This window comes from Eulemur rufifrons, chromosome 1 (genome assembly GCF_041146395.1).
Source record: "Eulemur rufifrons isolate Redbay chromosome 1, OSU_ERuf_1, whole genome shotgun sequence".
In the NCBI taxonomy this organism is placed as follows: domain Eukaryota; kingdom Metazoa; phylum Chordata; class Mammalia; order Primates; family Lemuridae; genus Eulemur; species Eulemur rufifrons.
This window is the reverse complement of record NC_090983.1, coordinates 3,177,230-3,202,616: the sequence shown is the minus strand read 5'-3', so window position 1 is coordinate 3,202,616 and position 25,387 is coordinate 3,177,230. Positions and strand designations below refer to the sequence as shown.

At 54.8% G+C, this 25,387-nt stretch overlaps 1 protein-coding gene across 4 annotated transcripts in view; it reads left to right on the top strand.

Annotated features, from left to right (window-relative positions):
- The window catches only part of MLPH (melanophilin), a 47,729-nt gene that overhangs the window by 5,564 nt on the left and 16,778 nt on the right, over window positions 1-25,387 (top strand). For 2 of the 4 annotated variants that reach the window (XM_069466339.1, XM_069466257.1), the window contains exons 2-8: window positions 791-924; window positions 13,835-14,056; window positions 14,232-14,344; window positions 18,693-18,796; window positions 19,930-20,049; window positions 21,402-21,606; window positions 24,007-24,146. In XM_069466339.1, coding sequence (XP_069322440.1) covers window positions 815-924; window positions 13,835-14,056; window positions 14,232-14,344; window positions 18,693-18,796; window positions 19,930-20,049; window positions 21,402-21,606; window positions 24,007-24,146 — 1,014 coding nt within the window. In that variant the 5' untranslated portion in view covers window positions 791-814. Of the gene's footprint in view, window positions 1-790; window positions 925-13,834; window positions 14,057-14,231; window positions 14,345-18,692; window positions 18,797-19,929; window positions 20,050-21,401; window positions 21,611-24,006; window positions 24,147-25,387 lie in introns of all 4 variants that reach the window. The other 2 variants (XM_069466427.1, XM_069466503.1) reach the window with 2 other exon arrangements.

The window sequence follows — 25,387 nt, the reverse complement described above, 5'->3', positions numbered from 1 at the left end:
CCAGGAAACCTGAGGCGAGATGCCCTGGGGACGGAGCATTCCTCCCCAGCACGTCTGTGGGGCTCCCACTGCAAAGCGCAGCCCTGGCCTGGGGAAAGGAGCCGTGCCGCTGGGTGGGAAATCCTCGACGTTCATCCCACAAGGGAACAAGAATGAGGGATCTGTGGCCGAGCGGTGTGTTCCAGGGCAGGAAGTCGATCCCTTTTAAAATTGGACTATGGGGCCGGGCGCGGTGGCTCACGCCTGTAATCCTAGCACTCTGGGAGGCCGAGGTGGGCGGATCGTTTGAGCTCAGGAGTTCGAGACCAGCCTGAGCAAGAGCGAGACCCCATCTCTACTAAAAATAGAAAGAAATTATATGGACAGCTAAAAATATATACAGAAAAAATTAGCCGGGCATGGTGGTGCATGCCTGTAGTCCCAGCTACTCGGGAGGCTGAGGCAGTAGGATCGCTTGAGCTCAGGAGTTTGAGGTTGCTGTGAGCTAGGCTGACGCCACGGCACTCACTCTAGCCTGGGCAACAGAGTGAGACTCTGTCTCAAAAAAAAAAAAAAAAAAATTGGACTATGGGGGTTTTACACATAGATACATTTAAATTCATTGAACCACACAATATTTGTTAAACTGCACAAGTTTCCAGACCAGCCTTTGCCTGTTTGGAGGACTGTTTAACCCACATGCAGACAATGTCCTGAGCTATCGGCTGTTTCTGTTTTGCCTCTGACTTTGTGACTTCTCAGCATCCGTGGCCTCCCGGGACTGACCACTTGTGATCCTGTGATGTTCCAGGTGTGACCCTGACGACAGGCAGAAATGGGGAAAAAACTGGATCTTTCCAAGCTCACTGATGAAGAGGCCAAGCACGTCTGGGAAGTCGTTCAACGCGACTTTGACCTTCGAAGGAAAGAGGAAGAAAGACTAGAGTGAGTGTGCTGGGGCTGAGCCCCCAGAGCACAGGGTCCCTGACGTCCCCTGAGGGCCATCACCCAGGGTGCTGTCGGGAGGTGGACAGCCAGCAGTGTGGGGTGAAGAGGGTCAGATGGGAAGCCAGGATCTGGGACACAATTCTACTCTCTGGCCGTGGTTTCCTGGTTATTAAAATGAGGGCATCTCACTTTCCAAACAATCAATTCCATTGTTCTCTATATAGTTTTATTGCAGCTTCCTCAAGCTTCTGGGGTGACATCTCCTAAGCCAGGTGATACTTAGGCCACAACATTTGAAGAATACAGGAGAGCAAAAGGTGATACATGAGGAATGTCTCGATGCCATCCTGAAACACCCAGCACGTTGGGACAAAGGGCTTTAGGACAGAGGCTGCCTTTCTGCAGGGTTCTTGTCATCGGTGCCAGGTGGCATCCGCATCTCCACTGTGGGTGACTCCAGCACCGTTTCGTGCCACCCCGCCCCATGACTGAGCTAAACCACCTGTCATCATCCGCTCCCAAGTCTACCGCACGTCTAGCTGCCCCCCAACCTCTGGCTTGTCTACCCACCGGGCCCCTTGTCACCCTTTCCTCAGTGTCTGTTGTGGGTCAGGTCCCCTACTGAGCAGGGCACATGTGAGCAAAGACTCCAGGTGAGGGAGGTAGCCCAGGGAAGGCTGAAAGGGTGCTGCCCGGGGAGGGCAGAGGGAGCCTGGGGCGTGCCAGGGAGGCACAGGCCGGCGTGGCTGCAGCGGGAGGAGAGGCGGTCAGAGATGTAACGGGGGTGTTGGTGCAGTCAGGTGGGTCCCTGCAGAGCTTTACAGGACTTTGGCCTTCGTCTGGGTCCTGCAGGCCTTCAACCAGGGCCACAGCAAGTAGGTTCCTGAGAAGTGGGCAGAAGCGCTTTGCAGGCAGAGCCAGCGAGCTTGGGTTGGCTGTGGGGTGCCCGGATGCGAGGGGCCAAGGGCAGCTGCGGGTGGTGCCCTGAGTAACTGAGAGTTTGCAGCTGAGGTCGGCTCAGCTGCGGAAGTCACCAGCGGGACAGGTTTGGGGGAAACCAAGAGACGGTTTCAGGCAGGTTGGAGTGAGGCTGCCCACGAGAAACCGAGTGGACGTGTGAGTGGCAGCTGGACACACACGCTAGTTGGAGCTTGGGGGAGATGTCACTGTGAGAGCTGTCACTATGGAGATGGTGTTTGTGTCAGTTTCCTAGGGCTGCTGTATGTGTGATTTGTAAACTGCAAGTTTAGTGGCTTCAAACACACGAATCTGTCGCTTACAGTTCTGGAGGTCAGAAGTCCTAAAATCAAGGTGTCTGTCTGCGGGCCTGCCTTCCAGCCGGAGGCTCCTGGCCTCTTCCACCTTCTAGAGGCTTCCGGCCGTGTGATTACGGGGTGGGCTTACTGAAACCCCAAATGCCCATGTGGTGGGAGGAGGTCGTGTGGGGCGTGTCGGCACCACGGCGTGGCACTGAAAATGCACGTATGCGGAGAGGCAGTGGGGTGACAGGTCTGACTCGGGTCGCGTTCAGTCAAGAACACGGGAGCCGGGTGGCGCTGCAGGACTGGCCCTTCGTGTGCAAATGCAGCTCTGGCTGGTGTCATACTTCTGGGAGATAAAGGCCGTGTGACAGTGGGGGGTTGCTGATGGGCTTTTTCAGTTTCTTATTGTTTGTTTTTGTCTCTTGTTGATTGTCCTATTGGTTAAATATGCTACTAAAAGTAGAGCTACCTCTACCTGTGAGAGGCCTGTTCACAAGTCCCTGGGGGCCCCAGGGGAGCGGCAGGGGCCCTGGTCATGAGGCCCTCGTAGGCACGGTGAGCACCGTGAGGTCGGAAGACGTAGGTTCAGGTTCCGCTCGGGCTGGGCGGTGTTGGCACCTGGAAGAGCACGGTTGAAACAAGCAAAGAAGGAAGACTGAGTGCTCAGGGCCAGCGCGGGCTCCGCACGGGGGTAGCTGAAACGTTAATACCAGAGCCCACTACGAAACTGACGATGATTTTTACAGTAATTCATGTCCCTCCTTCTCCCCAGTCTTTTACCAATGTCAGCCTGCTTGTCCAGTTTCAGCGTAAACACTCATCCCATCCTGCTGCCCCGCGGCCTGTTCTCTGCGGCATGGCTCTGGGTGACGCCCTCAGTGTCCTCGTTCTTGCCCCAGTTACTGATTCTTTAATCTCTAAATCAAAAGCGGCTGAATGAAGAAACTGGTCCTCAAGGGACCACTAAGTGGGTGGCGGTGACAAACTTAGCTGAGTGTCCAGCTGAGTTCTCAGAGCATTGGACGGACTCCCAAGGGGAGGCCCGTGGGTGGCCCAGCCCCAGGAACCCCCCACGGCCGTCAATAGGACAAAACTAATGGGGCGGGGGGACTGTGAAACCGAGACACTTGGAAAAACTTTATCGTCTGAATACGCATCAGGGGGACATGACGTGGGGACGCGACGCCGTCCCCGGAGCAGATCTGCCAGGGGCCGGATTTCCCGAACAGCCGACTCACCAGATATACACATTTGAAAATAGTCAAACCAAACAAAAGGGCTTCTTTTAATATGTACAGAATTAAGGGAAAAGTGTGTTGGTGGGCGGCCGCTCCGTCTGATTCTCACCAGACGAGAGCGTCAGTCAGCGCTGACACTGCCGGGCAGGGTCTGGTGGTGACGCCGGCACCTTCGCCCACAGTGCAAGGCCAGCTCACCTTCCATTTCTCCCCTGTCGGAGAAGGGACAAACCAGCTGGCCTGGAGCCTGACAGGCTGGGGACGAGAACGCATGTGGCCGTGAGGCCTGCGGGACCAGCTCGCTGTGCCCAGGACGCGGAAACTTCCGCTCCCTTGGCCAGGCCCGACCCCCCTCCAGGCTGCACTGACGTGACCCCCCAGCCCCCCACCCCAGGCCCTCCTAGCAGGGTTTTAGGGGGATTAGCAACAAGGAAGGGGGAGGCCACCTCACCTCTGACTCAGCCCCAGGCAGACGTGAATCTCTCCCTGGAGTCGCTGGTGTGACCAGGGATCGGGGAGGGCTGTTTACTGTACGGGGCGGAGCGGTACTCCTGCCTCCCGGGAGGACACAGGCTGCCTGCCACAGAATCAGAAACTGGAAGGGGGACAAAATTAGGACATTGATGCCCTTGGCATCAGACAGGTGTTTTAGGGTAGATTTGACTTAACCGTTTCCTTTCCCCAGTGGGTGCTGCAGTGAGGACGCTGTGGGTGAGCGCTGACCGCAGGGCAGACACTCGCGTGCAGAACAGCCCTCCTGCGCCAACTCCACTGTCCGGCGTGGCCTTGTGCTCTGTGAGCCTCCACGGAGGCAGCTGCGTCCCTGGGCGTGTGGAGGGGGGACAGCTGTGGATGCAGGAAAACGCAGAGGCTTTGCTCAAAGGGCAGGTGCCTCCCTCAGACAGCACCTGGGCAGTGCGGGCCGCCATCCTGCAAACCAGGAAGAGCAGAGCTTCACTTTGGGGGAGGCACAGGGAGCTCAAAGAACCGACTGCTGGAGGGCAGGACTGATGACGGCAGCTGGGAGGGAGCCCGGTGGCAGGACAGCCAGGCAGGGCTCCTGGGGGTCTGGTCGTCGTCTGTCTCTGCACGTCCAAAGCAGAGGTTGAAATTCCTCCTCCACCTCCAAGGCCCCATCTGCATCTCAGACGTAGCCTGGTCACCGAGGTTAAGGTCCAGGAGTCGCAGCTGTCTCCACTCCCTCCCTCTCACCCACGTTCCTTACATCAGTCAGCAAGTCCCTTGGCTCAACCCCTGTCCCAAATCCAGCCGCCGCTCACCGCCCTCAATGCCAGCCCCAGGTCACGCCATGGCATCCTCCTGGTGGACACCACAGGAGTCTCCGCTTCCACCCTAACTGCCCTGCTGTCCTTTGTCCCCATGGTCCCCAGATTCATTCCTTAAAAGTGGAGCAGGTCATCCCTGCTTATAATCCCCAAAGGTCTTCCACGGTGTCTATGATGCAGTCTGTCCTTGCTGTGGCTTGCAGGCCCTCACTCCTGCTCACCTGGGACCTCCTCTCCCTGGGTTAGGGTCAGGGACCTCCCTCCCTAGCACTTATTGACACCAGGTGAGTCTCTGACTTAGCGTCTGTCTCCCCTCGGGGTCCCAGCCCCAGGAGGGCTCTGCTGTGCGCGCTGCCATGTCACCAGCACCCAGCACAGCCCTGCGCAGAGTGGCTCGGTAGCCATCCCTGGATTCACACTGAGGATGACCGCAGGGTTTTGTCTCTGTTCATTCGGTCCTCAGATAACCCATGATGTGGCTACTCTTCTGACCCCGTTCACAGGTGGGGAGACTGAGGCTGAGACAGGTGCGCAGCCGTGAATATCCATGAATGTTAATGGTGGGTGTATCTGCCGGGGGGTAGCTTGCCATGTATTGTTTTTGTATTATTGTTCCTCTTGTCTTCCCCCCCCCCACAACCTATTTATTACATCTAAAATAATTTGCAGTAATTCCTTAGTATTAAATATCCAAGGTGTGCTCAGACTTCCCCATACAGCTCCAGACTAGGTCCGTACCTTACACCTGGTTGCTGTATCTTTCAGGTGTCTTCTAATCTATAAGGTCTCTTTCCGTCCTTCTCTTTTTCTTTTGAATCTTATTTATAGAAGAAAGCTAGTTGTTTCATTTTGCAGAATTGTTCACACTCTGTGGTTTGCTGGTTATGTCCCCGTGATGTTTCTTTTGTCCCTGTCTTTCCTCTAAGTCAACAGTGAGTTCCAGAGACGTGGTTCTCAAAGTGCCTCTCATCTCCTAAGTGTTCCATATTAATTCATGTCACTTGGGTATTAAAAAGGTTTTAAGGCCGGTGTGTTGGCTCACGCCTGTAATCTTAGCACTTTGGGAGGCTGAGGCGGAAGGATCACTTGAGCCCAGGAGTTTGAGACCAGCCTGGGCAACATAATGAGATCCTGTCTCTACAAAATATTTTAAAAATTAGCCAGGTGTGGTGGTGTGTGCCTGTAGTACTCAGGAGGCTGAGGCAGGAGGATAGCTTGAGCCCTGGAGTCCAAGCTTGCAGTGAGCTATGGTCACATCACTGCACTCCAGCCTGGGCAATAGAGCGAGACCCAATCTCTGAAAAAAAACAAAGGTTTTAAGTACAGAAAAGATTATCACATGTTATTTTTTTTAATGTTATGCAAATACAAAGTAGAGCCAAAGTAAACCTTCTTAAAGGGAACACCCAGTTAATACTCCCAGCTTTTGAACTCCCTCCCTCTCCGGAAGAGCCCAGAACTTCTTGGGCACCCACCCCCGTCCTGGACCCAAGGGACCCAGTGCGCATGAAAGAAGCAAGCGTCCACCTGGGCATTCTAGAATCTGCACTCATGGCTTGTGTCTTGCCTTGTATCATTCTGTGGTTATGTAGAAATTCTTGGATATTTCCAAAACCCAGGAAGAACAGCAAGCCGGTGTATAGCCGGACTTGGGTGACTCATGCGCTTGGGTAGGGACTGGAGCCCACTTCAGCGGAACACCCTGTTGTAAGGGCACAGCCCACAAATCAAATATTAGGTCTGCTAACCCTCCCCAGAAAGGCAAATAGGTGGGATGTACATTTGTGCTCCCTGCAAACAGACCGAAATTCCTGAGAAAGCCTGTGAAGGGTCTCCCAGCCGGACACCTGGGCGAGCCATAGCCACTTTAACAACAACAACAAAATTATTTTAATATTAATAATAAGGAATTTGAAGTCACCCTTAGCTGGACCACTGGCACGGCTGACAGGCAGCTCCAGAGAGGAAAACACAGGAGCTGCAGCAGGAAGTCAGCTGCCAGCGCAGGGCCTGGAGATTAGCTGTGGTCTAAGATCGTGTGCGAGATTCTCCGAGGCTGTCGGCCTGGGCCTGTCCCCTGGCGTCCCCGCTGACTTCCCCTTTACCATTTGTGTGGCCACCCTGGCCATGCCCTCCGGAGGAGCTCCAAGAACCTTAGAAAGTTAGTAAGGTTCTATTTCTCTCATTCCAATTTCTGAATTTATTCGTATGATCAGGATTTTAGATCCACATAATTGCCCTTAAATTATCATTACATTCCATCTGTGCTCTCTCGGCAGTCATCCCTGACAGTTCTGTTTAGTCTGTCCAGTCTCTGCTTTGTCTCTTAGTTTTTGTGGAGGTTTTTTTTTTTTTTTTTTTTTTTTAAGACAGTCTCATTCTGTTGCCCGGGCTAGAGTGCGGTGGTGTCAGCCTAGCTCACAGCAACCTCAAACTGCTGGGATCAAGTGATCCTCCCAAGTAGCTGGGACTATAGGCATGCGCCACCATGCCTGGCTAATTTTTTCTATTTTTAGTAGAGACAGGAGTCTCGCTCTTGCTCAGGCTGGTCTCGAACTCCTGAGCTCAAGCGATCCTCCCACCTCGGCCTCCCAGAGTGCTAGGATTGCAGGGGTGAGCCACCGCACCTGACCTGTGGGGGGTTTTATTTCAGAATATTACTGGGGTACAAACATTTTAGTTACATAAATTGCTTTTGAACAGTTTGAGTTGAAGTTATAAGTGTGCCCATCACCCAGACAGTGTGCATTGTACTTGTTTGGTGTGAATTTACCCCTCCCCCCTTCCACCTGCTGGATTGCTGGTGAATGTTGTTTCCATACGTGCACATAAATGTTGATTAATTAGTACCAATTTAGTGGTGAGTTCGTGTGGTGCTTGTTTTTCCATTCATGTGATACCTCGCTTAGTAGAATGGGCTCCAGCTCTATCCAGGATAATACAAGAGGTGTTAGTTCCCCATTTTTTTGTGGCTGAGTAGTACTCCATGGTATACATGTACCAAATTTTATTAATCTAGTCATGTAGTCATGGGCTCTTGGGTCGTTTCCACATCTTTGCACTTGTGAATTGTGCTGCTATACACATTCGAGTGCAGGTGACGTTTGATCCAGGAATCCCACTGCTGGGTATTTATCCAAAGGAAAGAAAAGACATTCTGTAAAAAAGACACCGCACTCTCTTAGTTCTGGACTCCCTGGGTCTTCGCTCACTCTTAGGGTCATCCTTCAGAGTGATTTTTCAGTCCTCTGGGGTGTATCTTCAAGTTGTTTTTTGGGGAATGGCATGAAATGTGGATTTTAGATTTGAGAATCTGTGTTCCGGATGGTTGGGAGTAAAATCTCAGCTCACACACTTTCCCTCGGGACTCTGGGGACGTGGCTCCCGGGGTGAGCAGAATAACATGCCGCCCCCACAAAAGAAAAGGTGTCGACGTCCTAATCCCTGGACCCCGCGAGCATGTTGGGTGTGTGCAAAGGGATCTGAGGTGGCAGGGGCAGTTAAGGCTACTGACCGGCTGACCTGGCCGTGGGAGGTTGTCAGCGTTCTCTCGGTGGGCCAAGGTCATCTCAGGGCCCAAGCGGAAGGAGGAGGGAGTCAGGGACGGTCACTGTGAGACTCGACCACCGTCGCTGGCCGTGAAGGTGAGGAAGGGGCCGAGCCAACGAGTGGGGCCCTCCCCACGCGGGAGAAGCCGGGAGCAGATTCTCCCCCGGGGGCTCCAGAAAGGGTCACGGTCCTGGCGGCACCTTGATTTTAGCTCATTGAATCCATGTGGAACTGACCCCCAGAACGTAGGATGACAAATGTGTGCTGTGTTAAGCCACGCAGTCTGTGGAAATCTGTGGCAGCAGCAGGACACGTGTGCCCCGTGGCTTCAACCTTGCACGGAAGCCACGTGCCCGGCCACGGTCCCCTCGGAGGTGGCTGTTTATCTGCCCTCTCTGGCTGGGATTTTCTCCGTCCTTGTAACTGGGCAGCCCCGTCAATCTGTGCATGTGTCACCTACACTCCAGTGACCCCTTCAAATCTGACGATCCAGCTCTTTTTTTTTTTTTTTCTTTTTTGGGTTGGGAGAGTTTCCCTGTCTTAGAGAGATTGCTGCTTCTGTGGCAGGTCAGAAACCGTCTCACCCCCAGTGAAGCTGTGGGAAGGAAAAGCAGTTCTTTTGTTTCCTGTGCAGTCCTACCCGAGGGCCCCACGCCCAGAGCCGCAAGAGAGCTCAGCTGGTCTCCGGGCTCTGCCCCTGGCTCAGCTTCCCTTCCAGAGCCCCCCTGTCCCACCGGCACCTTCAGCCAGGGGCATGGGGGACGGGCTCACTGCCCTGGTGGTGACAGAGTTGATGGAGTCTGGACTTCATGAACTGGCCGCCGCCTGCTGGCTCCTTGCTGGTCCCTGACGCAGGGTGCAGGGTCAGGTCGGCTGCCTCGTGTGGGAATGGTCCTGGCCGGGCACTGGGATGCAGACGGCACCCACCACTGAGACCCTGACCCCAGCCATGGACCCGCCCACCAGCCCCCAGACTCTGCCAGCCCCCTGGCCGCTCAGCACCTCGCACTGTCCTGCTGGGGCGTGGCGTAGGGTCACCGGGACAGTGGACGCCCATCACCCCAGCACTGACACAGCAGTGGCCAGCAGGAGCACCAGCCCGGGCCCCTCCCCACTGCTGTGCCGAGCCTGGAGGGGTGGGCTGCCAGCCCCGGTGCCCTGGGCTCTCCCTGTGCTCTCCCTGTGCTCCTGCACGCTGCCACCACGCTCTCCTCTGGATTCCACCCCAGGAGGGGCCAAGCAGGGACACAGGTCTCGTCTCTGCACCCTGCCCAGCTGCGTCCACCTCCCACGCCCGTCATTGCTGCAAGGGGCTCCCCCTTCCTCCTCCTGTCCTGGGGAGGTTTTCCTTCCGTCATATCCGTCTTTTCCTGGGAGGACACAGAACCTCCCTTCGGAGCAGGCGTCTCCTCTCAACTCCGTTCTGTGCCCACCGGTCCCGGCTCTCAATGTGGGGTCCCAGAGTGACCCAGAGGGCGGCTGTGTGGGTCCCCTGCCCCGAGGACACTGCTCCATACCTCGTCCCCTCTGTCTGCCGTTTCCCAGGGCTCTTGCTCTCGCTGCCATCACCGCCTCTCCTCTCCCCGCCTTCCCCTCGCCGCTCCCCTGCGCTGGGGGAGAGAGCAAAGTGACGTCAAAGTCAGCAGTTCTCAAGCTTTGTGGCCTCAGGATCCCTTTATTTCTTGAATCACTGAGGACTCAAAGGATGTTGTTTACATGGGTCTTATCTGGCAATATTGAAATTAACACTGGGACGGTTAAAAATGTTTATTCACTCATCTAAAAGTAAAAATAAACCCCCTCACATGTTAATGTAAATATCATTTTTATGAAAAACAACTATTTTTCCAAAACAGAAACGTTTGTGAGAAGAGTGGCATCGTTCTGTGTTTTTGTTTTGAAAATCCCTTTAATGTCTGGCGTGGTAGAAGATGACTGAGTCTCATCTTGCGTCTGCGTTCAACGTGTTGTAACGTGTTTGCGCTCAGGTATTTGAAGCAGATCTGGCCTCGTACGGCTATGTAGCTGGGCAGAGGGGGAGCACTTTAAAATCCTTTGTGGACGTTGTGCCTTGACACTGCATGAAAACCTGGCTGTTGGTAGTTTCTCAAAGCTTAGTTGTGACGCGGATTCTGAAACAGCGTCAGTGACCTTTGCCTTGTCCATTATGTCAGAATCCTTTGGTCTGTCTTGCACTTGGAGCGGCTCTTCTACCCCTGTGCGATTTTTGTGACATCGGGTATTGTTCATTTGGAAAATACTGGTTCGCTGAGTTATGCAGACTTTCCAAATGTTGACACATCTCATTGTGCATAAAAAAAGTAAAATCACAGCCGTTACTGTCACCAGCGGTCTCCTCAGACATCTCTAAGTGTTGGAAACTGTCACACTCTCAGCCACCGATACATGTTTTCCAAAGTTCTACTTTGTGCTGGAAAGCTTTAGTTTTGTCATTGGCAATAAATACTGTCACTTCTTTTCCTCCAAGTGACAGGCTCACTTTGTTCGTTTTTGAGAAAATGTCTGCCGAACCCCCAAGTCAGAATAGTTCGTTCTTTCAAGTGCAAACGGTCTTTCATGAGAAGAATTCCCATCTCAGGTCACAATCCAAACACTTGCCCGATTCCTTTCACTGAAACATCTGTCATGCTTTGATCCGCAGCAGAAGTGTTTTATGTACTCCTCCAGTTGGCTCTCACAGAATACCAAAGAGACATGTACTCAGGGGTTAAAGTTCAAAAAGATTCACAACTTTTACTGTTTCATCACGGCTATACCTCAATGGAACTTTTTTGTCCTTTTCTGTTTCAATGAAGGACGTGGCAGGTGCTCGTGTAGTTGGTCCCGCTGCCTTGATTCGTGCAGAAGCCCCGGAAGTTTTGCCCAGCGTTGCTTCTGCACCATTGGGGTGCAGGCACCAGAGAGCAAAGAAAAGGCAAATGATGTGTTAGTGTTATTTTAAAAATAGCTTTGACCTTGTAAATTCCCTTAAAGAATCTTAGGAACCTCCAGAGTTCCCTGGACCACATTTGGAGAACCACTATTCTAAGTCGCTGGATTTGATATTCCACGGTAGAAATTCTGCTCATTTCCCCTCCGTTGTCGATTGCAATTCCCCCATCTCTATTTTCACCAGCTCCTCCCCACCTCGGCCAGCAGAGCCTGTGGTCTGCCTGCTGGCGTCTCGCTGAGACTGTACGGACCTTCTTATGCCCCGTTTAGCACACCAAGTAGACACTTGTTTCAAATCTTCTGTCTCTGATATTACATCACATTCAGGAGAGTCTTTTATTCCTGAAGGTAACTTTAACTTGTAGCCGAGTGTTGGGCTTTCGCCTGCGATGCACCTGCAGTGCAGTGACAGCCGGTTGGCCCCGTGTTCACGCTAAGCTGGGGGTGTGGATTGCTCTGGCCCCGTTCACCTCTTGGGACCTGAAGCCCCAGGTCTGGTTGATATGCCCACCCCTGGCAGGCATCATCTGGTCCCCCAAATGGGGTCTCCTCTGCCCCTCCTCCCTGTTCTCTGGCTATGGAGAAGGGAATTTATGTTTTAAAGAACCTGAAGTAGAGCATAATTATCCTTTCCCCCGGCTCAGCACCTGAAATATATCAACCTCTCGCCACTGCCCAGGACTCCACATCCCAGGATGCAATGCGCTTGCACATGTCCTCATCTCCTTCCTGCTGTGCTGGCCTCAGGGTTCTAGTTCTGCCAAGATACAGAATAAGGGGCGTTCACCGGGAGAGAGGCCAGACAAGCCCTGCTCTGCAAAGGGTGGCCTCGAGGTTTTCTGGACGACACATATATGGCAAGAGCAGAAGTAGAGGGGACTGGCTCCAGGTGCTTCTCTGGGCAAAGACTTGACCTTGTGGATGCAGCTTTACCCAGACTGTAGTCTGTGGGTGACCATATCCCCTGCCCCACCAGATTCCTACAACTGCTTATCTCTTTTTTTCTTGGCTTTTGAAGCTATGACAAGAGCCTTATTTTGTGTCCGTCTTGGTGGCATGTTAATGAATAGTGGGGAGTGGGAAATCCGTGAAGTTCAGCAGGGCCACTCTCAGCCAGAGGCAGCCTCCCGATACCCCTTAGGGGTATCCGCGGAGTCATCCGAAGGCTCACCTGGCCTTGAGGCTCACCTGGCCTCAACCAGCTCTGCGTTCAGACCTTGGAAAGAGCCTGCTTTCCTCTCCTCAGGTGCAGGAGGGCCCGGCTGTCAGAGCACAGCGGGTCTTTCAGGGTGGGGAAAGGCTCTCTCAACTGGAGCGAGGCTTCTTGCTAAAAGAGGTGGGGGAGAAAAACTCCATACCTTGAGAAAAGGGTAAAGATGACCCATAGACAGAAAGAAGGGGGCCCGATTTCAGACCATCTGCAGGCAGCAGGGCGTGATCACTGATGTACCTAGACTTGGGGGTTGAAGACAACTGACGTCAAGCGAGTCTTTGGGGAAACTGTCTAAGAAGGCTGCTTGGGGAGCTGAGCTGTGGTTGGTTTGGAGATATAGGGCCAAAAATAGGTTGTCTGCAGCCAGGCTTTCGGTGCATGAGCCAACATATGGAGGTGACCTTTGACCCAGGCTGACTGTCCAGAGATCTATGAGGTCTATGACAAGTAGGACAAGGTCTTACCCCTGTGAAGGGCTTAGGACATGGATGGTCCCAAATGCCAGATTTTCATTTGATTGAGCAACCAGTGGGAAAAGAATGTAGTTTGTTCAGCAAAAGAAGTGATATGGTGAAACTGATTCTGTGGCATCCCCGTCAAAAATCCAAGAACTTTAGAGTTCTCAGAAGACAATGGCACCTAGTGTCTCTCTAATTTTGTAACTAAGAATGGATTAGCTTTATCTCATCTAAAATTAAAAATATTATGTTTGGCAGACATTCTCTGATATCCAAAACAAAAGAATGTGTTCATTATTATCTAGGGGTACATTTTCTAGTCAGTTCAACTTGGCCGGTTCACCAGGAAGCTGTGTTATTCAAACCAGAAGGTCTAGGAGAGCTGTGGTTTTCCTGGGACTGCCCAGCGCTGGGTAATTCCTTCTCTGGAAACTCTCCAGGCCAAGCCACTGTAGCCGTGCTCTGCTGGAGCAAACCTAGAGCGCCAGCTCAACTCTTGCTGCCCTGCTGGAAGAGACCCAGAACTCCTTGCTGAGGAAATGTCACCTGGCTTTGCCCTCAGCACTCTGTGACCCTGCTAGGGAGGGTGCAGTGACCTGCCCTCCAAACACTGGGACAATTGTAAACAGCCACAGAAATGCTTAAATACAATGTCATGTCTATGAAATTAATGTTTCGATTCCAACCTACCAAAATTGCACGTTTGAACTCAACCTACTGTCTTCCCCCCAGAGATGGAGTGGGGCGTGAGTTGGCACTGCATGGTAAGGGATGCCTTTGGGTGCCTCTGCCCAACTTTGGGTCACTGTTTCCTGCATATGAGAGAGCTCTTGTGTGTGTGTGTGAGAGTGTGTGTGTGTGTGTAGTGTGTGCACACGTACACACACATTTAAAGCCTGTTGCAAAAACAAGATGTCTGATATATTTCCTCTTTCTGATATTTTCCCAGGGGGTTGAAGGGCAAGATTAAGAAGGAAAGTTCCAAGAGGGAGCTGCTGTCTGACACTGCGCATCTGAATGAGACCCACTGCGCCCGCTGCCTGCAGCCCTACCGCCTGCTTGTGAACAGCAAAAGGCAATGTCTGGACTGCGGCCTCTTCATCTGCAAGAGCTGCAGCCACATCCACCCAGAGGAGCAGGGCTGGCTCTGCGACCCGTGCCACCTGGCCAGGTGAGCCAGGGCCTTGAAGTCAGGTGACCCTGATGGCTTCTCGGCCTGCATGTCCCTTCAGTGTGGATGGCTGAACGAGGGTGGACTCACACGTGTATATGTGTGTGTGTGGCATTTGCACGTGCCATGTGCAGCACTCGGGCAGTGCCATGGACCTGTGCCGGTCTCTCCACAGAGTGGTGAAGATCGGCTCGCTGGAGTGGTACCATGAGCTCGTGAGGGCCCGCTTCAAGCGCTTCGGGAGCGCCAAAGTGATCCAGTCCCTCCATGGGCGGCTGCGGGGTGGAGGTGAGGCATGGGCGGTGGGGGCGGCTCTTTTTGTTTCTGGGCATGTTGAACGTTTCAGGACCGGGCAGATTCCCTTTGAGCATGTGTGCGCACGTGTCTCTCTGTCAATTCCTGTTTCTGGTGTCTTACATGAAGTTGGCAGCTTTTTCTGTGATGATTATCAAGACTTAGAGAAATCTGTTGCAAGTCAATTGTTTGAGTGTTTTGAGTCCAAGTATTTATTTCATGAAGAACTTGAAATCCGGGCTATAATCTTAAACTAAACAATGTGTTCTCATCTATTATCCCTCTCTAAGGCACTTAGAAAGAGAGATCTTTTTAGGGGAAGGATGGGAGGATACCGGAGGGTCACTTGAGTTTGAACTTGAAAGCAAATAATTGACCAGTGTTTTCTTAGAGAGAGCTTGCCTAGTCTCCACTGCTGGAGTCCTGGGCCTCCGCCATCAAGCCTGGCCAAGCATTTGGGCTGGGATAGCCAGTAAGTGGGTGTCTGGGGTCTCAGCACCCTAGATGTCTCCACCCACAGGACGAAGGCCACAAGGCAGGTGCCTGGCTCCAGCAGCGGGGTGCAGCCAGAGCAGAGGCTGTCCTCTGGACCAGGCTGTCCTCCCCACGCCCCCGCCCCGGCGTCTCCCCCAGGCCTCCCTCCTGAAGAGGTTCCCTGTCTGTGCTTGTCCTGTAAAGCCCCAGGTTGGATAAGAAGGAGAAAAAGTGGGGCACAGCCACCCCTCTGAGCATTCGAGGTCTCGCTGGGCCTGGCACAGGTATTTCTGAGGCATCTTGTTTATTTTGGGACAGAGACTACGGAGGCTCCCTCACCTGTGCCGGCTGCCAGCACCTGCAGCAACAGACCACAGGGTGGCCTCACTTCCTGGGTGGTGGTGGAGGTGGGTGTAAAAAATCATCAAAGCCAGGACATTTTTAGGAATAAAAGGAGGCCCTACTGATAACCATGCCACAGCACACACGTGACTAGGAGCCCGACGAGGCGGGAAGAGGCCGTCACCCTCTTCTTGGGGGCTGCTTCTTCACGCTGTCATCACTGTCCCAGACTGGAGCCCAGCAGCAAATCCCACCTCCCCACACCTGCTCGGCCAGCTGGGAGCCACTGAAGGGTCTCCCAGCAGCAGAAGGAGCTTGCTGCAGCCCCCACCAGGCTTAGGGATGGGGACAGCACCTGACAAAGGAGAAGGCCATGCCGCAAAGCATCTGGGAATCTCAGCTCCAGAGGCAGGTTCTCGGGACTGGGCTGGGCTCGGGAAGCTGTGTCACCTAAAAAGGACACAGGATTTCGGAAGCCAAGCCTGGGTGCAGAGCAGCTGGAGTTAACGCTGCCTGCCCAGAACCTTCCCGTTTTGAAATTGTCACCACCAAGGGCCAGGAGGTGGCGCTGTGGGACAGCAGAAAACACAAAACAGACCCCAGAGTGGGTCCCAGAAGCCACCAGCTCCCAGCAGCTGCCCCAGCCCCACCTGGGCGGGTCTCAGTCCCCCCTAGGGAGATCCCAGGGGGTGGGTCCCCAGTGCCGGTCACCTGCAACTACAGTAGGTTAAGACGTGTGTGAGGAACAAGCCCAAAACCAGGGAAGTTGTGCCTTAAAATATAAATATATATTAATATATATGATACATAAAAATATATAAATATGTGAATATATATTAAAAAACTAAAAAAAAAAAAAAATTCAAGTTAATGTTTTGGAACCCGGCCCAGCCAGGGCCTAATGCAGACTTCGTCCTGCCTGCGGGTGGGCGGCTGGGTCTTCCCCGAGTGAGCCTTCAGCGTGCCGGGTGCTTCCCTACAGGGTGGCGCCCCGCGTGCGGGGGAGCAAAGCCCTGGGCTGGGCCCCCCTCAGAGAGCACCTTCCTCCTCCCCGGTGCCTTCCCAGGGGTCGCTAGTTGTGCGTTTGCCTGACAGGGTGCAGACCTCGCCCAAGGTCAGCACTAAGTCCTTTATGCTCAGATGCTTGTATTTTTGTTTTATCTTTCCTATCGAGAGCGGTCAGAAAATTTCTGTCCCGTGTCAGGAACATGGAAAATCCTTCGGATGGTTTTTAGCCTGACTTGATCAGATAGGTGGGTGAGTGCTGCCCACACCCCGTCCCCAGTGCAGGGAGATGGAAGGATCCGGGATGCTTTGCTCGTCATGGTCCCCGCGGGGGCAGGGACGTCACCCCGACAGGTCAGCCTCCCAGGCCTCCGAAAGCCCATCTCCACGTCCCCTCGGTGCAGGTGCAGTTCACACCGCGGCGTCCCCTCCCTGGTGGTTTGGGATGAGTCTCCTCAAGGCAGTCACTGTCCACAGAGAACAACAGTAGCTTCCAGGTCTGCTCCGGCTTTGTCATCGGCCATCGCCAGCCAGGCCGGCCTGTCCTGGCCAGTTGGAGCTCAGACACAGGCCTCCGGGGGCCTCTTTAAAACTCTTGACAGGTTTCAGTAAAGACTAAACAGGCTGCCTCCCCCAGCTCTCTCCACTGGTCAAACTGAGGACCACGAGGCCCTCTAAGCAGGGCAGGTGGCGGGTCCCCTCTGGGCGCCCCAGCACCTTCCCAGACAGTGCCAAAGAGGCAGCAAAGCCGTGAGCAGCAAGGCCAGCTTGAGCCAGGACAGGTAAGGAAGTGTGTTTGTAACCTGGTCTCAGCTGTTCGTTACAGAGCCCTTCTCTCAGACACCCGGTTCTCCCACCTGGTTCACGTTTCTATCTCTTTTTTGTAAATGGAAAATCAGACAATGAAACTATTTCCCAAACACATATGAAAGGCCACTGTTGGGTTAGAACAAAGCCTGGGAGCCACAGCCCTGCGAGGCCCATGCATTTTGGAATTTTAACTGTCGTAAGTGCTGTCGGGACTGCGAGCCGTGCGCATGGTCGGGTGGGCGAGTGGCCGCACGGTGAGCTCCCATCTCGGGGGGGGGCTGGGAAAGTGCGCTGACGATCGAGTCGGTGCCCTCACTGAACGCCCGCCAGGGCAGGCCTGGCTGTCCTGAGGACTCGCGTGGAAGAGGCAGGCCCTGCTGTCCCCACGCAGGGATGGTCAGCGTGGCTGGTCGGCCAGTGTGGACACCTGCACCCCTCAGACTGAAAGCCCAAGGGAGGGGCTCCCTGCAGAGGGGCCCCGGGCCCAAGAGACGAGGGTGAAGCTGTGGGGACAGCAAGTGGGTCGGTCAGGGAGGGGCTGGAAACACAACCACACGGTAATTCCGTACAAGGGATTGTTCAAATGGTGTTCGCTGAGGAAGCCAAAGCGGGTCCTGAGGCATCAGCGATAATAGCTGCAGGGAGCACCTGTGTCCCCTGCCTCACCCCGGGCTGGGAGCTGAGGGCAGGGGCTGGGATGAATGGAAACAAGCAGCTCTCAGGAGGCCACATGGAGGTGGCACCCAGTCCCCCAGGGAGGGGCCTGGGAGGGGGCTGGGCCTGGAAGCACAGAGAGGAGCGTGCTCCTTCTCCCACCCCACCGCCATGGGCAGAGCCCTCGGGCAGCAGCAAAGCAGAGGTGTGGAGTGCAGGGGAGGCCACAGCCCGGACACAGTGGCCTAACGCTGGCACCGCACAGCAGTCTCGTCCCCTTTGCAGCTGACAGTGCAGCCTCCGGAGCACCAGCTATGCTGCTTGTTCATGCCTGAGCCCTAAAAAGTGCAGAGAGCAGGGGGAGGGCCACAGACCTGGCTGGATCCCAAGGCCCGGAGCTCCACGGGGCCAGCTGTGCCTTCTGTGGCCCCAGAAACAGGAAGGCAATGAATGGCCCAGGGGCCTTGCAGCTCTCAAACACTGGGACCCGTTTACTGGGTCACTCTCTGCGGTGACCTAAGGAAACAGGGCGCAGGCCAGGCCAGTGTGACTGGGACAGGAGAGGGGAAGACGTGGGGCCATGGCGGAGAGGCCGGGCCCGGGTGGTCGGGTGAGGAAGGGGCCCTGGGGGCGGAGAAGGAGCCGGGCACCCGGCTGAGACTGCAGGGAGGGCGGTTTATACCTAGCTCTAGGCCGCATTCACCCTACAGCTCCAGGGTCTTCCGACTTCCCAAGAAGCAAGTGGTCAGTACACGTAGGGGGACCCTGCAGATGTGGCCAGGCCTGCAGCAGGCTAGTTTTAGGCTGTAACGCGGATCTAACTGATGTTTGGGCAGGTCTTTGAAAGGCCAGCAGAGGGCCTTGCCTGGGTGTTTCTCAATGGGGGGATGGGATGCTGGGGCGGGGGGAGGGGGGAAGATGGATGGACAGTTGGAGAATGGGTGGGTGGCTGGGTAGGCAGAAGCAGAGAGGGAGGGAGTGAGGGATGGGTAGGCGGTGGGTGGGTGGATGGACAGACTGGCTGTCCCTGGTGGAGTCACGCAGGTGTCTGCTGCAGGTGGCCCTGAGCTGAGCCCTGGGGAGAGAAGTGGAGACGGTGAGCAGACAGATGAGGATGCAGAGCCCGACTCGGAGGCCCCGGCCCAGCCCCTTGGCAGCAAAGTACGTCCTCCCCGGCCACCATCCTCCCCGCAGCCCCTACCTCAGGCTCTGATGTCCTGAAACTGTCCACGCTCTCTCGGCCACTCCACTAGTCCCAACAGCGTGAGCACAACGAATCCGCCCCGTTCCCGTGCCTGACAGTCCCTGAGGTCTTGAGCGCTGACGGGAACGCTGCCTGCACCATGAGAAACCCCCAAACAGGCCGTGGAGTGGGCAAAGCCCACTGGAGAAGCGGCCCATGTGGCCGGAGTCCGAGGGGCTCCCAGCTGCCGAGAGTGCCGGGAGGTGTCCTGGGGCACTCGGGGGTCCCCAAGGGCGCGAGGGTCCCCCGAGCAGGCTGCTTTCCCGTCTTTCAGAGCAGCAGACCCCTCCCACTCTCCTCTAGGAGCATTTTTGCTCCTGTTTCTTGCCAACTATGAGCCTTGTCTTTCTTGGTGTTTGTTCCTGGGTTTCACTTACTGTTGAACTTATTTTTTGTGGTGGAGACAAGTGGAGTCTCTGCCCCACACTCGGTCCCCGGGCGGGGTGCGGGCAGGGGAGCTGGCGGGCGAGAGTGGGCTCCGGCGCTCTGGGGGGATGCAGTCACTTCTGCGTACACAGATTTGGTCAATGCCATTTATAAAGCACTCAGAATACCACCCAGTGCCTGGAATATTCCCTCCACGATAGTAAGTTTAAAGGATCCAAAGAATTATAACCAGGGAGGGATTTAGAACTGCACATGGTTCTCGCATCTAAAGAATGTGGAGTTCTGGGGAGCTCACCCACCTCTGGTCCCCTGGGCCACCACACCCACTTTTCCTAGCACCCCAGGGACCCTGCCCAGCTCCGGAACACCCTGCCCCCTCCCCCAGTGGGCCCCGGGGCCAGCGTGCCCGGCGCTGAGTGGGCGCAGCTCAGCACTGCTCTGCTCAGCCAAGGTCCCGGGGATGCAGATGTTGCAGGTGGGGCAGGCGCTGTGGGCACCGGCCCCCCCAGGGCCCTGGGCTGGCTCAGGTGCGTCTCCAGGGTAGGAGCCTATGCTCCAGGAGGAGGCTGCCGGGGCTGAGTGCGGGGTCAGGGAGCTGAGAGGTCTGGTCCTCCCGGCCCAGCCGACCCTGACTCAAGTCTCACCCCGTCTTGTGTCTACTAAGAAAAAGCGCCTCCTGTCCTTCCACGACCTGGACTTCGAAGCAGACTCAGATGACTCCACTCAGCCTCAAGGTCGCCCCCTGCACCTGTCCTCCACCCCCACAGCCACGGACAGCCTGCAGGTAGAGGGCTCGCGAGAGCCAAGGTGCTAGGGTCCCAGGGCAGGTGGCACGCCAAGAAGCAGCGTCTGCGGCTGTGCGGCCACACCAGGCTCCCCGGGCATGACCAGGAGTGGGGCAGTGGGGAGGCAGGGTCTGGAAACTTCACTCCTCCCAGGACTCACATGTCTGGAGAGACCGACCAGGCGGCTATGACGAGGGGGCAAGGCAGGAGCCAAGGCTGGGCAGATGGGTCAGGGGCCCAGGGACTGGGGGTTGGTGCTTGGCACAGGGGCAAGGCAGACCCAGGACCCAGGAGGACAAGACAAAGAACAGCATCTGCCACGGGGTCAGACAGGGCCCGGGTTGCACCTGCCTCTGGTCTCGCTGGTGGGGGTCATAAACTTAGTTGCCCAAACTAGGACAGACTTCTGAACGGAGGTGGCTGCTGCTAGTGATGCCGCCTGAACATGGGGCGCCCACAGGGGCCGTGCAGGTGAACCGGGACATGTGGCCACTCTTAGCCGTGTGGCCTTGGTCCCAGGAACCTCTTCGAGGCTTCCTCCCCTCATCTGGAAGAGGGTGATCGTTTCTGCCTTGTGGGGCTGTTTCCAGGACTAGATGTTGAGCCCGCAGGCACGAGGCACGCGGGCAGGCAGTAAAGGTAGCCACAGGCACAGAGCCGGGACAAGACCCCGGGCCCAGGCAGTGCCAGGCCAGAGCTGGGTGCACCCAGGCCGGTCTGCAACCCCTGTGGGGAGGAGGGGCCATGGTCCTGCTGTCACTGAAGCCTGGCCTGGAGGTCGTGCTTCCTATGACCTCCTTCTCACCCCCACCCCACCCACAGACAAGCTGGAAGGGTGCTGTGGGGTGTTGCTTGTTGAAGCCCACAGCACTTCTTTCCTTGGGGACAGTGGCACAGCACGGAGACACCCTGCCCCCGAAGCTGTCTGGGTTGCAGCCAAGGAGCTGCCAGGGAACCCTTCCCCCGCCACTCTCACCTTCTGACCTTCAAGGATTAAGGGGTACATATTTTGGAACAATTCACCCCCCAAAAAATAACTTCCCTGCCCACATCCTCAGGCTCTGGGTCTCTGGGTGAGTCCGAGACCCCCGGGGCTGCATCAGGAGAGTTTTGATCCCCTGTGGGGTGCCTGGCCCGGGGTGTCATTGGGAACCCAACCTTGCACAGACACGCAATGCATAATAGGCAATAAATGCTTTAGGCGTGTTTTTAAATTGGACAGAACTGAGTTGCAAGAGACCAGAGTGCCAGCGTGGACGGGAGTCTAGGATCTGGTCAGCCAGGTGGCTGGAAACCCCCAAGACATGGATTGGAAAGGCCCATGTTCTAAAGAGTGGCCCTATGTGCTTAGTCCCTCACAGACGAGCCCTGCTCGGACGAGGCAGCCCCCCAGACAGCCGCGGGCCTGGAGGAGGCTGATGCCGGGGCCGCTGGGTGCCACGCCAGTCCAGGAGAGCAGCCCGACGGCCTCTGGCCTTCCAGACAGGACGCCCTCGCTGAGCTCTGCCCACCTGGAGACCCTCGCAGGATGGCCCTGGGGATCGCGGCTGCACCAGGTGGGTGACCCCTGCCAGAGTCTTCCACATGGGCCCTGCTGGGGGAGTGAATCATGAGAAATGCACCCACCGCCCTGTTTTATGCAGACACGCTGGCTGATTTAAAAGACGCCCTCGGCCGGGCGCGGTGGCTCACGCCTGTAATCCTAGCACTCTGGGAGGCCGAGGTGGGCGGATCGTTTGAGCTCAGGAGTTCGAGACCAGCCTGAGCAAGAGCGAGACCCCATCTCTACTAAAAATAGAAAGAAATTATATGGACAGCTAAAAATATATATAGAAAAAATTAGCCGGGCATGGTGGTGCATGCCTGTAGTCCCAGCTACTCGGGAGGCTGAGGCAGAAGGATCGCTTGAGCCCAGGAGTTTGAGGTTGCTGTGAGCTAGGCTGACGCCACGGCACTCACTCTAGCCTGGGCAACAGAGTGAGACTCTGTCTCAAAAAAAAAAAAAAAAAAAAAAAAAAAAAAGACGCCCTCCCTGTGGCGTGATTGTCTGGTGTGTGCGGTCCTAGCAAATGCCAGGGACGCCTGCTGTCCCTGCGCTGGGCGCCTCCCCTGCAGCTCCGGGAAACACCAGCTTAGGAGATGACTGGCCCCACAGCTCGCAGCCGCTGGCCTGGGGTGGGGACATGCAGGTTTCCCCGAAATGACTAGGACCCCGGGTCACCTGGCCGCCCATCCTGACCATCGAGTCTAAGGCTGCACCTGGGGCCGGTGCACCCACAGAGTGGGTCCTGTCTGGGCACGACCACCCCGCGCACAGCCAGCTCCGGGCTGTTAATCCGGAGATCTTTAAGTGCTGAGAACCTAAATTTGCTCCGTTTAATTTTGTTATCAGACAGTTTTGCTTCAAAATGAAATCCTCAAATCTCTGTCTCTCCCTGGGCCCGAGGGAGTGTGGACGCTGGGTTCAGGAGTTCAGGTGCCCTATTAAGGTGGGACCAAATAAGATCACGGCGCAGCCAGCCTGCCCCCAGCCGTGTGCCGGAAAGCCGTCCGCTTGCCGTCTTCCCTCTCCCTTGTGTTACAGAAACATAACCTTGGACCATAACCTCACGCTAATTAGAATCTTGGGGGCTTTAGGGTAAAGCTGGGGCTTTCTTTTCCCCAAAAACAATGAATAAATGAATCTGCATTGACGGAGTCACAGCTCGAGACCTGGACAGCCTTTTCGTCTCCTCCTGAGATCGTGTCCTTTTCATGTCCCCCCGAGCATGCAGATGGGGGGCAGGTGGGGGAGGGAGAGGCAGAGAGGGCACCCTGGAGCTGGGCAGTCCGCAGTCTGGATCCCGGCTCTGCCGGCCCATGGCGTGATTCTCACACACTTTTTTTTCACATATCAACGTCTCTTAAATTGGGGGTTTCTTGGAGTGAATGTGGCAAGAAAGGGGTGCTAGAGGTTAACTGCCTCTTCCTCGGCGGGGCAGCGTCCAGTCCACGGAGCTGAGATTTAGTGAGATATGGTACGCTGTTCCACCAAATCGCTTGACCTCTCTGTGCCTCTGCTTCCTCATTGTGCAAAAGGGATTAATAACGTCCAACTCATCCCATTGTTGTTGGGTTGCATCTGTTGACTGTTGGTGCATAACAAATTATCACAAAATTAGCAGCCTTAAACAACACACGTTTATTATCCCGCTGGGCTCAGGAGTGCGGCAGGGTCTAATCGTGCCCCCGGCACGGCTGAAATCACAGGGCTGTCGGGGCGACAACCTCACCCGGGGCTCAGGCCCTCTCCGAAGCGTGTTCAGGTTGTCGGCAGAGCTTGCGGTGCAGTGTGGCTCCTGCACACCAGGACGGGAATAAGCAGGGTCCCTCCGCTTCCTGGTGGGACGCTGCACGGGCGCCATCTGCCCTGAGTGCTGCTCCTTCCTGCTGTGCTGCTGCCGCCCAGGCCAGCAGGAGGGGTGCTGGGTAGTGTTCGGGGAGGGCATGGTGACACTGACCTCCCCGCCACTGCTGGAGCCCAGGAATAAGCATCCAAGCCACACCAGAGGGGACCTCTGCCCACAAAGCCTGCAAACCACCTGTCTAGACTGTGGCCGTGCCGACGTGGAAGGATGAGTCCTAACGTCACCACATCGAGGGAGATCCCCCAGGCCCCCCAGCTGCTCTCCACACATGTGGGATTTGCTGCTATTAATATTTGCAGTTTGAAATTTAAACACAAAAGTATGTCAACCCTTCAAGCCCCACCTGGAGCACCAGGCAGGGGCCTCTTTCTTCCCGAAGATCTTTGTGTGGGGTCGTGGAATCTGCTCCATTCTTACCACAACTTCAACACCAAAGGAATGTCATTGTGCCTCATTTGCTGTGAGCTCTCACTTTTCTTTACTGGGCAAAACACGTCCACGAGCTTCCAGCTTTCCAGTCCACGTAATTCCTCCTCTCTCACTCCACAGGGAGGGCCGTCACCGGCAGCCGGCAGCCGCCCCCCCAGTACCTGGCCGACGTGGACACCTCCGACGAAGAAAGCATCCGGGCCGGCAGTGCGGCCTCCCACCACCCCAGAAGGAGAGGCCAGACTTCGCCCGAGAGCCAGGTAACGGCAGCTGAAAGAGGTCATCCTGTCACTTCTTTTACCTCCCCACCACGTCGCGTTGGAGAAATTAAAGCTTTCAATATTTTCCAGCTATCAAATTGCACAAGCCTATTACAGAGATGTGTCATCAACATACATTTTTTATTGACGTGAATTCACATAAGGTAACAAGCATTTTAATAAGGCAGTTCCTCAAAAAACTAAAGATAGAGTTACCACGTGATCTAGCAATTCCACCTCCTGGTGTACACCCAGCAGAATTGCAGACAGGCCCTGCGAGAGGTATTGTTGTGCCCACGTTGGTAGCAACATCGTTCACGATCACTAAAATGTGGAAGCAACGTTTCTATCTATGGATGAATGGACAAACAAAATGTGGTATGTACTGTAATGGAATATTTTTTAGCCTTAAAAAAGACAGAAATTCTCACACATGCTACAACATAGATGAACCCTGAGGAAATCATGCTAAATGCAATAAGCCGGTCACAAAAGGACAAATGTGTGATTCCACTTATATAACGTCCCCAGAGTAGTCAGAATCACAGAGACGAAGTAGAATGGTGGGTGCCCGGGGCTGGGGGAAGGGAAATGGGGAGTTCGTGTTTAATGGGACAGAGGTTCAGTTTTGCTGCATGAAAGAGTTCAGGAGGTGGATGGTGGTGATGGTTATACGATAACGTGCATGTACTTAACACCACGATAACATGGTCAAAAGGGTAAATGTTTTTGTTAGGTGTATTTTACAATAAAAAATTTTGAAAAAAGACAGAAACGCATACATATTTTATAGAATTTAGGAGAAAATAAATAATCTTTAATGTTAAAAAAATTAACTATTTTAAAGTGTACGCTTCAGTGATAGTACGTTCACGGTGTTGTACAGCCACCGCCTCTCGCTAACCCCAAAACAACTTCAGCACCCCACAAGAAAACCCCAGACCCAACAAGCAGCTACTCCCCAGTCTCCTCTCCCCCCATCCTCCGACAGCCACCATCTTCCTTCTGTGTCTGCAGATGTGTCTGTTCTGGACAGGTCACGGAAATGCAATCACAGAAGGACGTGTGACCTTTTGTGGCTGGCTTCTGTCACTGAGCATGTTTTTGAGGTTCATCCATGTTGTAGCATGTATGGATACTTCATTCCTTTTTGTGAGAGTATATGTTTGATACTCTATAAAGTGTTATAACTTTTACAAGAGGAGGAAATAATCTATTATTTATTTAAAATTCTTAGCAGG